At 58.6% G+C, this 15915-nt stretch overlaps 1 protein-coding gene across 3 annotated transcripts in view; it reads right to left on the bottom strand.

The window, feature by feature from the left end:
- Nucleotides 1–15915, bottom strand: part of TP73 (tumor protein p73) — a 73495-nt gene that overhangs the window by 45257 nt on the left and 12323 nt on the right. The window contains exons 1-3 of one of the 3 annotated variants that reach the window (XM_027565106.1): nucleotides 14774–14868; nucleotides 2361–2457; nucleotides 1895–2015 (exon numbers count right to left, since the gene is read on the bottom strand). In XM_027565106.1, coding sequence (XP_027420907.1) covers nucleotides 1895–2015; nucleotides 2361–2428 — 189 coding nt within the window. In that variant the 5' untranslated portion in view covers nucleotides 2429–2457; nucleotides 14774–14868. Of the gene's footprint in view, nucleotides 1–1894; nucleotides 2016–2360; nucleotides 2458–9168; nucleotides 9424–14773; nucleotides 14869–15915 lie in introns of those variants that run through there. The other 2 variants (XM_027565108.1, XM_027565107.1) reach the window with 2 other exon arrangements.

Genomic DNA, 15915 nt, shown 5'->3' on the forward strand with positions numbered 1-15915 from the left:
TGCTACTGGTGCCCCAAGGCCCTCATGCTGCTGTGTGTGAGGCCGGTGGCCGTCCATGGAGCCCCCAGAGAGCAGAGCTGAGCACAGAGGCTGAGCAGCTGGGCTTCGTCCCCAGGGGACAGATAGCAGGAGAGAGCAGAGCTGAGCCCTGCCCAGATAAGACACAGAAGACAACGTAGTCCTCTTTCTCGAGGTCAAGGAGATGTTCCCAACTACATAGGCTAAGAAAGGCTCCCTGGAGATCAAAAAGGGAAGGGGTGTCACCCCACAGTGTGTGATGTCAATCCCCCCACAGGCCTCTTCGCTAGAATCCATCTTGGCTAAAAGATGTGCACACACACATGGGAGGAAGTGAAAGTGAGTCTCTCAGTCATGTCCGAGTCTTTGCAACCCCATGGACTGTAACCTGCCAAGCTCCTCTGTTTGTGGGATTCTCCAGGCAGACATACTGGAGTGGGTTGCCATGCCCTCCTCCAGGGGATCTTTCTGACCCAGGGATCGAACCTGGGTCTCCCACATTATGGGCAGATTCCTGACCTTCTGAGCCTCCAGACACGTGGGGGACCCTGAGATAACCCAATCATGGACTCAGGACCAGGTAAAGCATGATGACTGGCCACAGGAAACCCGTAAGAAACGCCCCATAAAAGTGGTTCAAACCCCCATGAGGGCGCAGCACTCTCCCTTGTGTCTATTCACATGTACCCTCTTCCTCCTAGTAAGCACTTTTCTGCTTTCACTACTTTCCATCTTTGTGGGAATTCATTTCCACACAGCTGACGGGCCAGGGCCTCATCACTGGCCACTGGTCCCTGCTGGTCTAGTGGTTAGGATTCAGCACTCTCACTGCCACAGCCCGATCTCAGTCTCTGGCCAGCAACCAGAACCCTGCTTCCATCCACTGCGGTCCGAGGCCACCTGAGATCCGAGCCAGGTGCTTCCCTCGTGCTCGTAGCAAAGGTCCTGAGACAGGTGCCCACCTGAGGGAGCCCTGGGCAGCGAGCCCACACACAGAACTCAGCAGCCCCAGGTCCAGCAGACACTATGCCGAGGAGGTGACCGTGGCGGGGTTCTGGGGCATTGCCAGGCTTCCCCAGGGCTGGGGGTCCTTACACACCCTTCTTGTGTCCTGCCTGCCCCCCACCTCCTGGAACCCCAATGCCTGGCAGGAGTATGGCCAGCTACCACAGCCCTGCCTCCAGCCAAGAGGGCCACCCAGTGTGGCAGGGCCTGAGACATAGCAAGACAGGCAGGTGTCAGGGCCTTGGGTGCTCCTGCAACCCCCCTCCCGCCTTCCTGCTCTGGAAACAGCAGCTCCATCCCTTTCGGGGGCCTCTTTCCCATAAGTTAGCGCCTGTGGTGGGGGAGCCCACAATACTCCACTCCATCCTGACCCTGCTTCAGGGCACCCAGGTCATCAATGACACAGGGACGGCTCAGGAATAGACACATGACATATTCAGAGATGGACGTGCTGGATTCTGGGCAAAGAAGGTCCTTCCCCATAGGGAGAGTGCTGCTGTTGGAGCCTCTACCGTAAGAGGAGACACTGCCTAAGAACAAATCTACCATGGGGGAGGCAAAGCAAGAGAACAAGAGGCAGCTGTTTGAGCACCTGGATCCAGCCATGCCTGAATTCATTCATACACCTAGATCCAGCCATACCCGAAGGTCTCGCTACACCTGGATCCAGCCAGGCCTGAAAAGCTTCGTACCCCTGGACTGACAGTTACATGAGCTGATCCAGTTTCTACTTTGTGATCTGAAATGTGCTAACAAGCACACAGAGGAAACTGGGTACCTGCGAGCCTGCCTCCTGGTTCTGCAGGCTCCCGAGACAGTTCACACTCACCACCCCCAGCCTGAGTCCCCCGCAGAGGGAAGCCCCACTCACCATGACAGACGTGGTCATGCCCGGCAGGTGGAAGACATCCATGCCAGCCTCTGCACCACCCGCCACTTCCTCATTCCCCTGGCCTGGCTGGGGAAGGTCAAAGTAGGTGCTGTCCGGCTCCCTAGACAGAGGAAGACATAGCGGACAGCGGAGTGGTGAGCCCAGACCGCCCAGGCCCAGAGCGTGAGGACAGCCCGCACCTCCCCTTGCCCCTCTGCTCCTTCCCCTAACCTCAGCTCTCAGAATCCCCAGCTTCCTTGCCCCACCAGCCTCTCCAGGGCTGGTGTGAGTGCCAGGGAGGTGGCCACCCACAGGCTCTGTCCCCTGGACCTCTCCCTGCCCGGAGCCCTCTGGACAGCTGGCCAGAGGAAGAAGCCCAGACTGTGGAGCCTGCGACTCCAGGAGGAAGCCCAGGGCAGCAGCTCCTACCCAGCCCTCTCCACCCTGCCCAGGGCCCGATACTCACAGAGAACTCCAGAGGTGCTGGAACGTGGCCCCCTCGTCGGCGGCGGCGGGCTGGGTGGACTGGGACATCTTCCAGCACAGGCAGAGGGCAGCTCACTCTGCGCGAGGAGAGAACAAGAGGGTGGGTTGGGAGGGTGCCTCCGAGCCCTCTGGCCAGCGTCCTCAAGCACAAGTGGCAGGGGGGCCAATGGCGACCACTCGGGGACACCCTTGGGTCCTGGTGCAGGCCCCCACCCACCGCTCCTTTCATCCTACCCTTTCTGGGGGTGGAAATCGAGACCCAGGGGTGGGGGCAGCATGGCCTTAGACCTTCTCAGAGCCATCAACTGTGAAGCGGGGATGATGACAGCACCCCCTCATGGGGCTGCTGCAAGGCCCCTTGGGAGCACTGATTTCAAGTCTCAGCCAGATGATCATACTAAGTGAAGTGAGTCAGAAAGAGAAAGACAAATACCATAGGGTATCAGTTACGTGTATAAGTTATAAACTTGTCTACAAAACAGACTCATGGGGGACTTTCTTGGTGGTTAAGACTACGAGATCCCAGTGCAGGAGGTCTGGTTCAGTCTCCGGTCGGGGGACAAAAGTCCCACGGGCCACAGCTAAGTCCACACACACTGCAAGTACTCAGCCGCACGCTGAAAAACTAGAGAAGCCCCACGATGCAACAGAGACCCAGCCCAGCCAAATAAAAAATAATAATAAAGAATGAAAGAAGAGAGAAGAAATGGACTCACACACATAGATAGCAGACATGTGATTACCAAGGTGGAGAGGGATGGGGAGTTTAGGGTTAGTAGATGTAAACCATTGTATCTAAAATAGATGGACAACAAGGTCCCACTGTACAGCACAGGGAACTATACCAATATTCTGTGATAAACGGTAGCAGCAGCTGCTGCTGCTGCTGCTCCTAAGTCACTTCAGTCGTGTCCAACTCTGTGCGACCCCATAGACAGCAGCCCATCAGGCTCCCCCGTCCCTGGGATTCTCCAGGCAAGAACACTGGAGTGGGTTGCCATTTCCTTCTCCAATGCATGAAAGTGAAAAGTGAAAGTGAAATCGCTCAGTCGTGTCCGACTCTTAGCGACCCCATGGACTGCAGCCTATCAGGCTCCTCCACTATCAGGCTCCTCCATCCATGGGATTTTCCAGGCAAGAGTACTGGAGTGGGGTGCCATTGTCTTCTCCAAACTGTAGCAGAAAATAATATTAAAAAGAATGTATATATGTGTATAACTGAGTCACTCTGCTGTACACCAGGAATTAACTCAATATTGTAGATCAACTACGTGCTGTGTGCTTAATCACTCAGTCGTGACCAACTCTTTGTGACCCCATGCACTGTAGCCCACCAGGCTCCTCTGTCCATGGGGATTCTCCAGGCAAGAAAACCGGAGTGGCCCTCCTCAAGGGGATCTTCCCAACCCAGGGATCGAAGCCAGGTCGCCAGCATTGCAGGTGGGTTCTTTACCCTCTGAGCTACCAGGGAAGTATAGATCAACTATACTTCAATAAAAACTAAATTAAAAAATAAAAACAAAACATGAAGATAAAGTCTCTGCTGTGTCTGGGTCATAGTTACACTGGCACACGAGTGGTCATTATTATGATGAACTGTGTCTCTAGGTTTAGCCTGGGGGGGAGACTCAAGCCAGGTTTCCGGGCTCCTGATGCCCCAGCAGCCAGTGACGGCTCAGATCCTGTGTCCCCCTCAAGAAAGGGTAGGTGCAGGGCCCACCCGAGGCTGGAGCCGAGGCCCGGGTAGGAGCCTGGCTGTGCCCAACTGCTGCAGGGCTGGGCAGTCTTTCACCTCTGTAGTGGGATCCTTGCTGGCAGCCTGGATGCAACAGCAATGCCAACCCGGTGAGGCAGCCACCAAGGCCGAGGTGGAGAATCTGCTCTGTCACTGGAGGGGGGTCACGGCATGAATGGCCTCCCTTCACAGGAGATGCCAAGGGCTCAGGGCCCCAGCCCCGTGTCTGCTGGCCTTTGTCCCCACCACCACCCCTCCTGAGAGAACCCATGCCCCAGTTACACCCAAAGCAGCCCTGTCACCACGGCAGTGGCCATGCCAGGCACATCTGGGATCCCTGTTCTTCAGGGAGGAAGGGGCAGGGAAACCAGAGCCCACTCTGCCCACTGCCCCCACCGAGGCCCAGGCGACGTCTCCCCTGGGCTGGCCTCCAGGTTCTTGGCAAGGGGCTACAGGAGTCAGCTCGGCCATCTCCTGGCAGTGCCCAAGCGGGCAGGCCTGGACCTGCCCACAGCCGTCAGGGGAGGAAGGGTGGGGCCTGCAATCTGTTGCTTTGTCTGTCCCCAGGCAGTGGGCCCTGATTGAGGCCTGTGGCATGTTCCTGGGGCTGCCACGTGCCAGGCCACCGTCCCTGGGGCAGTGGCACGAGCTGGGAGGGGCTGGGCAGGGAAGGTTAAGGTGGGGCCAAGTGAAGGCGGCCGGAACAAGTGGTTTGGAAAGTGCCAGCCACAAATCAACTCCCCAGCAGGCTCGGAGACGGTTCCACTCCGTCTCAGGAGATGGGGCTCAGAGAGGTTATGTGACCTGCCAAGGTCACACAGCACAGCTGAAAGTGCGGGGATAACAAGTGGCCTTCTCAGAGCTGGAAAGTAACTTAGTCATGCCTCCTGCCCACTCCACCTCAAACCTTTAGCACATGATCCACAGAGTTTTTACAAGGGGCTGGCCAGCACTCACTGGCATGCTTCCTGTGCTGGGGAGGTCACTCCCATCCTGGGCTAAGCTGTCCAAAACCCAGTGCAGCTCCAGTAAGGCCTGGAGTTGGCCATGAGGTAACTCAGAACAGGGTAGAGTTGGTAGGAAGCAGAATGCGCTGGCTGGAGCAGGCGTGGAACAGGCCGCCAAGCTGAAACTGGGTGGAAACCCACCGTCACCCACTCACCATGGGTGGTCCTTTCTGGGAGAGCAGAGATCAGTCAGGGTGGCCTCTTGGTGTGGCAGGCTGTGCCAGCTCGAGACTCAACTGGCCCAGGACATTTGGTCCCACCCCCTCTATTTTGCCAATGGCCCAACTAAGCCCAGAGATGACAATGCCTTGACTAACGTCACGCAGCAAGTGGACAGCAAGATGCTGTCTCTGGTCACAGCACCCACAACAGGGGAAATGTGGAAATAGCCCCCAGGAGCGTCAGCAGATGAATGAATAAACAGTCCTGGTAGGTCCACCTGTGTGTGTGCTAAGTCACTTCAGTCATGTCCAACTCTGTGCAACCCCATGGACCACAGCCCGCCAGGCTCCTCTGTCCGTGGGATTCATCAGGCAAGAAAACTGGAGTGGGTTGCCATTTCCTTCTCCAGGGGTCTTCCCGACCCAGGGACTGAACCTGAGTCTCTTACGTCTCCTGCATTGGCAGGCGGGCTCTTTACCACCAGCACGGCCTGGGAAGCCCTGGTAGGTCCACACACTGCAGTTTCACTCTATGAAAAGGATGATCTCTCACACCAGCTACATCACTATGCCCTCAGAACCTCACACTGAGTGAGCGGTCATGTGTCTTACGAAACGTCTAGGAAGGTGAATCCCCAGAGGCGGAAGGCCACTTGGTGGTTTGCAAGGACTGAGGGCGGGTTTGGAGTGGGGTGGGCTGGGGGGTGGGGTGACCGCTGCAAATAGACCAAGTGACGGTTGCTCAGCCCTGTGAACGAGCCAAACACCACTGCAAGGCTTGCTGCAAAGGGCTTAGTTTTATGTTGTGTGAGTTTCACCTCAATAAAGAAATGTTGAACTTCAGAGAAGGAGCCTGGGATAGTATGTTGGGGGGAAATCGGCACCACCAAGAATGTCAGGAATATGTCACTCTGCCAGTTACGTGAAAGTTAAGACAGTTTCTCTCCCGGAGCCTAGTCCTGGTTCTCAGCAACTCCCGCTGCCCAGCACCTGGGGTAGTACATCAGCACTGGGAATTTCCCCGAAGCCCCCTCCCCACGCTTATACACCTGCTTCCCCCTAAGAACAGCCAGGAGGTGGGACAGAGAGTCCCCACCCTGGGCAACACAACCAGCATCTTTCCTAACCACACCCCCTGCTTCACCCCAAGCTGCTGGGGTCAGAGGCGCCTGCCCCATCACACAGGCCAGTTCTGGCTCAGGACAGACCTGCAGGTGCCCAGCCCTCTGGGGAAGCAGGAGGCTGCAGGGGTCCCACCCCAGCCCTCATCACCAGGACTGCAGATTAGACAGTTCAGCCTTCCTGAAGGAAGAGGAGGTTCAGGCTCACCAAACTCCACTGTCTTCAGCAGATCCTGCTGCATCTGCCCCCAATACACCCCAAATGCAGGGCTCCATGTCCACTTTTAGCCAGCACCCCGGGACTCACAGAGATTCTGGGATAGACCCCTCTGCCAAAAGGGAAAGCATCATATAGGCCCACCTGGCCCACTGGGGGGACCCCTTTGGTTGCCAACCCGAAGATGGCGCCAGTCTCTGAGGGTGATTCCCACGCTGATTCTCCACCTGCAAAATGGGTCCAGAAACCTGCCCTGCCTAACTCAGAGGATCCGGGGGGACTCTACCCAGGAAGTCACGCAGCACCCAGATCTCCAACATCCTTGGAAAACTCAGAAGAGCTGGCTGCACTGGGCTACGTGTGACAGAGCTGCCGACCTAGTATCTACAGGTGTTGGGGACCACCCGCCACCCAGGCAGGAGCTGGGGCGTGAGGAAGAGGCAACACTGATGCCTGGCCTCAGGCCATCTGCCCACCCCGCCAGAACGCCCTGGGCTCGATGGGCACGGCACCCTCTCCCCTGGGCAGGGATGATCTTTTCCCTTTACCCACTAGCAGCATTTCGGCCAAAGTGGCCAAGGTTCGCAGGCATGAGAGAAAGAAAGCAATTCTAAAACCACTTCCTGCAAATTAAATCCAATTTCCCCGACACACTCTGCAAATCTGGAAATGTGCTCACAATGGAAACTGCTTTTGCAAATGATGCAAATTATGTTAAAAATCGCATGTAGGGGGGAGAGACCAACTTCCGATGATATCCCCCAGGTGGTAGCAATGATGCCACAGGGCACAAATGCATGGTGTGCAGCTCTGCTTTGCCATCAAGTTGAAGTTTCTCTGGAAAGGAAGTGCATCCTGTCACAACGAGAGGAGTCCAGTCCTGCTCAAGGTTGGAGACATGGACGCGAGAGGGTGGGGAGCGGCGTGGGTAGGGGCTGGACTCAAGGAATCCCTGAGCACCCGGCCAGGGGAAGCTGCAGTCACGGCAGCGTGAGAAGGGCAGAGTGCAGCCCGTTCTCACGGCAGCTGGCCCGATGCTCAGATACCCCCGACTGTGGGCTGTGGCCCCCAAAACCACTTCACCTCAAGGAATTTCCAGCGAATATTTGTGATTCTGAGGGGTGGGGGCTGGTGGCCCAGAGACTTCAACCCAGGCTTGAGTGGAGACACAGCCCCACGCCCTAACAACTTCATTTGGGGACTCCCCGAGGTCTCTGAGAGCCACCTGGGGGAGGAGACGTGGCCCCACATCCTGCAGTGCCCCCCAGCAGAAAAGGTTCCAGCCCAGAGGCCCGGTGCTGCAGGGGAGAAGCCAGCTAGCTGCTGCCGGGGCCAGCAGGCTCCCACACTGCCACCCCTGGGCAGGTCTCAGAGGTCCAAGAAACGTGCCCCAAGCTACCAAGGGTCCCAGCTGCAGCCCAGGTGGGAAAGACCCAAAGAACCCCACTCTGTTCCCCACCCAAAAACACCTGAGGGCTTTGCCCCAGGCGCATAGCCCCTCTGCCCCAGGCTGGTGGAAGCTGGAGGCCCTAGGAGGCTAACTCTTCCTTCAGGAGCTCAACCCTCTGACCTCATCCTCCAAAATCCCAGCGAGAGTGACAGCCTGACCTGGGCTCCCAGCCCCGTCCCCATGCACCCCAGCCAGGGCTGCCTCCACGTTCAGCCCTGGTCCCCTGTCCACTCCCTACCCCACCCTGGTCCTGCCAGGCCAGGCCTTGCCTCCTCCAAGAAGCTGCTGACTTCCCTGACTCCAGATCAGAATGAGCCTTATCCTGCCCCCATCACCTGGCTGGTGGCAGAGCACACACAGCCCTGTGCGGCCCAGAGAGCAGCCTCGCTGGTCGGCAGGACTTCAAGGCCTTGGGCTTCTCCTCTCCTCTCCCTCCACCGGCCCCTGCCCAGGGCTCCAGAACCAAGGCCCATAAACTGGGGCCCCTGTGACCCTTCGGAAGGGACACCCCACTCATAGAGGGGGCCCCCACCCACCTATGGTGGGTGTGGACACTTGGCCTGGGCACAGGGAGGGACAACTGGAGCACATGCCCTCCCCACAGCGTTCAGGGAGTGGGTGCGGCCCGGTCACTTTAGAGGGAAAAGACCCGAAGAACCCTCCCTGTCCCCTCCCCAAAACAATCCATCCCGGTTGTCCTCAGTCACACACTGGTTCTTCTTGTGGCTCTATCCCTGGCTATTTCCATAAACGTAGATGGACTGAAATCTAAGGGGCAGATAAACCTACACCATCACAGGAGGGATCCCAGGGGCCTTCCCAGCCCCTTCCAATACCCTGTGGCTTGTCTTGAGGGAACCCCAGAACATCCCAGCGCCCATAAGTCCCCGTACCCGGGCAGAGGGGTCAGGCGGCCATCACGCAGGAGGCCCTGCCGTGACATGGCGCTGTCCCTGGGCAGCAGCCCAACAGAATTCCTGAAGGACACCCAGTGCCCAGCCTCCTGGGCCCTCGGAGCTGAGGGGCCCCTTGTAGACCCAGCCACCCACCCCGGAACAGGCTGCCCTAGGCCAGTGGGGCCAGGACAGGGGTCCCACCTGGAATGGTGGCCGGAAGCGTGTCGCCCTCAGGGAGCATGGGCAGCGGCCATCTTCACCTGCCCCTCCCGCCCGCACCGGGCCACGTGGCCACAGGAGGCTGGATAGCCTCTGTCCCCGCTGGCCCAGCAGGGGGTGGGGTGCGGTCAGGACAAGACAGGACCCTCGGCCGGGGCTGGCCAGGGTGGCACCTGGGCCTCCTGTGGAGAGAGACGGAGCCTGCAGGGCCAGGGAGGAGGGCATCGCCGCGGCTCCATCACCCTGGGGTGTCTCCCTGCTCCCTCTCGGCTCCGCTCGGGGGGAGCCCAGTGCTGCTGATGAGACAAATTTAGCCTCCCCACCCTGGGGCAGGGTGCGCTTGTGAAATATGAAAACAGCTGGAGCTGCCCGATTAAGCCACCCTCTCTCCCTCCTGGGCTGGGGCCCCAGGCAGGCGGGGGAGGCCGAGCCTGGGAGCGGCCCGGGAATCCCCCAGCCCCGCCGCCTCTCATCCCGCGGGCCTCTTACTTTTGCTGGTGCCAGGGGCAGGATGGCCTCCCTCCGCACCTGGGCCAGCCTGGAGCACCCTGAGGTTGCCCGGCAGTTTCTGTTTGAATCTAACGGTTGGCTTAGTACCCACGTGAGGCCAGGAGCTGGGCAGCAGCCCTCTGACCACGTGAGCCTCACGCACTTCTGGAAGGAAATGGCCGACGAGATCCTCCAGGGCTGTGCGACTCTGGCGTCACCCAGACCTCTGCTGGGAGAGGTGCTCGGCCAAGCTGAGTGTCGGGGACCCAGGGGCACCCCACCCCCGCTCCACCAGAGAGGCTGCCATGACCAGCTTCCCGGTGGACAAACTCTTGCAGCCAAACAAAGAAAGAAATGCCAGAGGATGGCTGAGCCCCACCATGTCCCAGCAGGCCCATGCAGTGACGTGGAACGTGCAGAGAGGTCAGGTCACTCACCCAAGGGCACACGGCTGGTCACAGCTCCAACCCAGTCAGCTGGCTCTTGACCTTGCCCTCAGCCTGGCCTTTCTAGGAGGGGAGCGAAGGAGGCCCAACTCCCTCCCCAGCCTGCATTGCCACCCACACAGCCCCACCGGCACGCTACTGGGAAGTCCCTCGCCCACCCCTCTTTCTTCACCCTCATGCAGAGGCCCTACCCACATCCGGGCCCCACCGCCACCCTCCGCTGACCTGCCCATGGTTTTCCTCCCATCCCAGCATGTGCAGGTCAGACCAGGACACACAGTCCCTGTCCCCTGGCTTTCTGCTCTGTAGCTCTACACTGCCTACCACACTCCCGGCCCCCGGCCCCCTCTGTCCACTTAGCCCCACTCTGCCACTCTGCTTGGCAGCTGTGTGACCCCAGACAGGTGTCTTGCCCATTCTGAGCCTGCTTCCTGTGCTGCATAGGAAGAGCCTGAGTACTCAGCAGGGCTCTGATACAGGCACGGATGAAGAGCTCGAGATCCCGGAGCGAGCTGTAATGGACCAGTGGGTCCTGAGGGTTAGAGTAGCAGCAGACAGGGAGGAAAAAAACTGCCCTGGTCCCAGGCAGAGGCCAGGTCTGGCCGCTGCCCTGTCCCTGGTTCGCTTACAGGGCCCTCTCTTCACTTCTCTCTCTAAAAACAAGGCACTTGCAGAGCAATGGATGGGACCCAGGGCAGCAGAAAGCTGATGTGCCATCCCAGGGTAACGGACAACCCACTTGCTGGAGGCAAGCAATGGATTCCAGCTTGGGCTTCAAAGGCTGGACCCCAGGGGCAGAGGAACAACGGAGAAGTCTCAGTTCCTGCCCAGCCTGGAGAATGGGGGCAGGCAAGTTTGTAGGTTGGGAGTGGTGGGGTGTCAGAGGCACAGGCACTGGTGGGGAGAAGTTTTCTCTAAGAAGGCACAGTGTGGGGGGCAGAGGGAATGACCTCACACTGGTTGGGGGGTCCTGGGTCTAAGAAGGGGCAGGTCAAGGGCAGCTGGAATGGTGCCCCAAGCCCAACTGCACCACCGCCAAGGGGGCTTCCATGGCAGCATCCAGCCACCTGTCGGGGGGCTGGGAGAGAAGAGTGGGAGCAGAAGCGAGGGTGTCGGTGAGGAAGGTTCAGATAGCAGAGAGGACAGGGAGGGGATCCAGGAGGCGGGTGGCTGCAGGGCTGGGAGCCTCACGAGGCTGGAGAGGATGGAGGAGATGCTTCAAGCAGAGCAGGTGTCTGAGCTCTCGGTCGTGGCGTGGCCCACATGAGAGCCGAGGTGGCTGTGAATGGACGGCAGCTGGGCGCATCCTGGGCCCTCCATCCCACTGCCCACCTCCAGCCGTGCCTTCACGTGGATCTGGAATCCAGCGCTCCCCTTGACGGGGCCACCCCAACCCAGATCCCCTCACCACTGCCCCATAAGTACAGCAGCCTTTTAGCCAGGCTCCCTGCTCCTGCCTCATCTGATGGCCCCCCAGTGGCCGGATGTAGGCTCATGCACCCCACCCCTGTACCCCCACCAGGTGGAAGAAGTCAACGACACGAAGACCAGACTGTAGCCATGACATAAGCTGCCACTCTTCTGAGAACTGGCCTCAGGGAATTCCCCAGTGGTCCAGTGGTTAGGACTCTGCACTTATACTGCAGCGGGTGCGGGCTGGATCCCTAGGGGAAACTAAGATGTATGCCAAAACAAAAAAAACAGAACTGGCCTCAAGAAATGGAAACAAACTGACCTGGAACTGAAGACTAACTGTACTTAATCAAAATGACACTGATGTCATTGATCACCACCGTGTGGTCAATTTCAAGATGACTGTCAGAGCTGACTGTGCTGTTTCCACATGTAGCCCCTCCCTCCACCTATAATAGCTCTTGCCCCGATACTCAGTGGGAAGGAGTCAGCCTTTGGACGGGAGTCTGCCCACCACCCCCTCAACTCTGCTGCCAGCCTCCGAAAAAAAAGCAAAGTTTCCTTTGCACCAGGCTTGCCTCCTTTTGGCTTTTGAGTGACGAGCAGCCAGACCCCCACTTTCGGCAACGCTCTCACCTTCCAGTCTGCCAGGCACTCCTGCTGTTTCTGTCTTTCTCCTCCAAGCCACCCCTCCCGGGGTCCCACCTCTACACGCCAGTGTGCCAGGTTCTGTCCTCCAGAATCTTCTCTTCCCTGAGCGAGCATTCATGCTCTTCAATTCTGCCCCACATGGTCATTCCCAAACCACCTGACCACCCGCCTCTGGACACCTCGACACTCCTTGAAGGGAAACATCATCTGTGCTCCCCCCCTGCACAGACTCCTTGACTCTCACCCTGGGCTCCTCGCTATGGGCTCAGGATGTACTAATTTCTACCATCCCCACTAATTTCTACCTCTACCCATCCCCACTCAGCTCTCCACCCACCCTGCCGCGCCCAGCCATCGAGGCCCTGATCTAGTTCGAGAGCTCCAATTGACTCATGAATTCTGCTTTCTATCTCTGAAGTTAGCTGACATCTGACATGACCTCATCCAAGGTGTCACAACACTGGTCCCTCCATGCCTCACTCACTCCAGGAACTCTCATCATCAGCCCTTCTGTCCCACCTGCCTCCCTGCCCCCACATCTCCAAGGTGCCCCCACCCCACCCCCTGGCCCTGGGGGTCTCTGTCTGATAATGATGTGCCCTCCCTCAGTGCCAACCCCAGCCTAGAAGCCTCTGCATTTCTTGATCTCAGTCTTAACGAGATCAAGGCACTGCTGCACCCCACTTTCCAGATGTTCCTACAGACAGCAGACCGCTTGCCCAGGGCCACTCACTCAGAAGCTGGGTTTGAGCCCAACTGTGGTTAGGATCCACCCAATCCCTTCCCGCCAGGCAGCCCCACCCTCCAAGAGACCTCCTCTCTTGAGGGGCAGACAAGAGAACCAGCCTTCCCCCCACAGTGTGAAGGGTGCGCTGAAGGGGCACGGACAGGCCTGGGGTCAGCCCAAGGGGAGATGAAGGTCCCTGTGCGTTGTCATTTTTGGTCTCACCAGCTGACTGAGGGTGGAGAAGGGGCGCCAGCCAGGTGGAGCTCGGCCAAGGACAGGCCCTAATGGCCCATCAGGTCAGGGGAGGCAGGAGTTTCCAGGCGGGCTGGAGAGGGGACAGGGGGCCCAGAGGCCTTGGTTACAGGGAGGGTTGTCGACCTGCAGCTGTGGGACTCAGAGAACAAGGAGGGGTTTGGCTCTCAGAGGGATGAAGGGGGATTCTGGTGGGGAAGGCCACCCGGGGGCACATCGTGGGTTTGGTGAACCTAGAGGCTGGTGGTCAGAGAGGCAGGGATTGGCTGGGTCCAGCGAGGTGGGGATATGGACCACAGGAATGCAGGAGGGTGCAGAAGGGATGAGGACACGTATCCTGTCCTGGGACCCCCTTCCACACTGATCCACAATGGGCTAATGCACTTCTGAGTTCAGCCCCTCAACCAGCTGCACTCGGGCGCCTTCAACCACCTACCAGTTGTGTGTGGTTTGAGGCCCTGTCTTTTCATCTGTAGAATGGGGACATCACACCCACCATGCAGGGCTGACCTACACAGGGGTGTCTAGCAGGATTCCTGGGGCATCTCAGGGTGCACACTCAGTGCTCCTGTCTGACCACTGAGCCATTTGTAAATCTGCTATTGGCTGTCTTGCAGTTAAGCCCTCACTCCTCGTTCCACTTGGGCTTCAGAATCTGCTTCCTGATGGCAGCACATGGGGTGAAGAGCCAGCCACCGGGGCCTACACACCCCACCAGCACCATCAACACACATGTCTGTGTTTGGTGTGTTTAGCCGCTCAGTTGTGTCTGACTCTTTGTGACCCCATGGATTGTAGCCCACCAGGCTCCTCTATCCATGGAATTGTCCAGGCAAGAATACCGGAGTGGGTTGCCATTTCCTCCTCCAAGGAATCTTTCCAAGGAGACTGAACGTGTGTTTCCTGCATTGCAGGCAGACTTCACCACTGAGCCACCACCATCAATGCACATGCACACGTGTATACACACCTGCACACACACATGCTCTGCTTTCATCGTGCTGAATCCCCCACCCCAGCCCCTCCACTCGAGTGCAACTTCAGAGGCACCCCTGGAGTGCAGGTGGGACCACAGTGCCTGGCAGGCAGCACAGGAAGCTGTCCTGCTGCCCGGGTCTTGGTGATGCCTGGGAGGCAGCCGGGGTGGGTGGGGGAGACCAGGGAAAACCGGCTCTGGCCTGGCCCTATGGGGCTGAGGAATGGTGGCCCCCAGCGGGACAAGCCTGGCCATGCGGCTGGGGCTGGGACTGGGCAAGCCACTCCAGGCCTCCTCGGCAGAACATGGAGAGAGTTCCTGGTGGACCCAAGGGGTGGAAGCGGTGGCACTAGAGTGACTTCTGTCCCTCCCCCAACTGCCGGGGCCATGCAAATTGCCCTGCCACCCCCCTGGGGGCAGACGGCAGTGCCACACAACAATGGCTGAGCCCCATCAGGGGAACCACAGGCATGGCCTCCTCGCACTGGCCCGTCTGCCACCCCCGCCCCCAAGGTACCCAGTTCCCAAGCACCAGGTGGGGAGCTAGTGAGGAGGGGCTTCTGTACCCTGGCGTGGCCCCAAAGAGCCCCAACCGGTAACTGAACAAGGAGGGCCAGCCCGAGCCAAGCCTACCTTGGCGGAGCCTGGGCCCTGGAGGGTCTGTGCAGAGGGAAGGCAGCCGGAAGGCCCACAGCTCGTGGCTGGGCAGGCCGGCGGTGGCAGCAGCGTCCCGGTCGCCTAGGCGATGACATTGGAGCCGAGGAAGCAGCGTGGCCTCCTGGAGCCTTGGGGCAGACGGGGCGGAGCGTGGCCTGGAGCCCTGGGGCCTGTGGCCAGCATGTGCCCCCTGCTCTAGTGGACACATTGCCCTCTGCAAGGGACCCGACAACAGCCCCACCTGGCGGGAAGCAGAACTAGGGGCGGGGGAGCAGGATCGGAGCCACTGACTCCATTTGTGTTTGTGCTTGTGGGTTTTTCTTCTACTCCTCTTGGTCGAAATTTCCAAACACACTCAGAAGTAGAGAGAATGGCATAGTGAACCCATGGATCTGTCCCCCGGTCCCAACATCGGTCTGCCCTCAGCCAAAGCCTATTTTACAAATTATATTGTTTCACCTGTCGGTCACTCAGTCGTGTCCTACTCTTTGCGACCCCATGGACTGCAGCCCGCCAGGTTCCTCCTTATGTTAGGGGAAGCACACTGACTGAAACCGCCCACCCTGGCCAGGCTCTCTAGTAACCTTTCATATGACAGCAGATCCTGGTAAGGAATACGGAACTAATAAGCCACCACCAACCAGAAGAGTTCGGGAAAGGTCTATAGGAGACACCGCGTGTCCGTCCACCTCCCAGAATCCCTCTCGCTAGCATCCATCTTGGCTGAGCGATGCATGCGCCACCAGGAAAGACTCCGAATTAGAATGATTGGCCAAAGACCACCCAGAAACTAATCCCATCACCATAAAACCCAAGACTTCGAGCCACGCGGCAGAGCCGTTCTCCTGGGTTCCCTTACCCTACTGCTCTCCACCCGGGTGCCCTTTCCCAATAAAATCTCTTGCTTTGTCAGCACGTGTCTCCTCGGACACTTCTTTTCTGAGTGTTAGACAAGAGCCCGCTCCTGGGGCCCTGAAGGGGGGCCTCCCCACTTGCTACAACACTTCCATGGGATTTTCCAGGCAAGAATACTGGAATGAGTTGCCATTTCCTTCTCCAGAGGATCTTCCTGACCCAGGGATTGAACCTGGGTCTCCTGCGTTGCAAGTAGACTGTTT

Source organism: Bos indicus x Bos taurus, chromosome 16 (assembly GCF_003369695.1).
Source record: "Bos indicus x Bos taurus breed Angus x Brahman F1 hybrid chromosome 16, Bos_hybrid_MaternalHap_v2.0, whole genome shotgun sequence".
Taxonomy (NCBI): domain Eukaryota; kingdom Metazoa; phylum Chordata; class Mammalia; order Artiodactyla; family Bovidae; genus Bos; species Bos indicus x Bos taurus.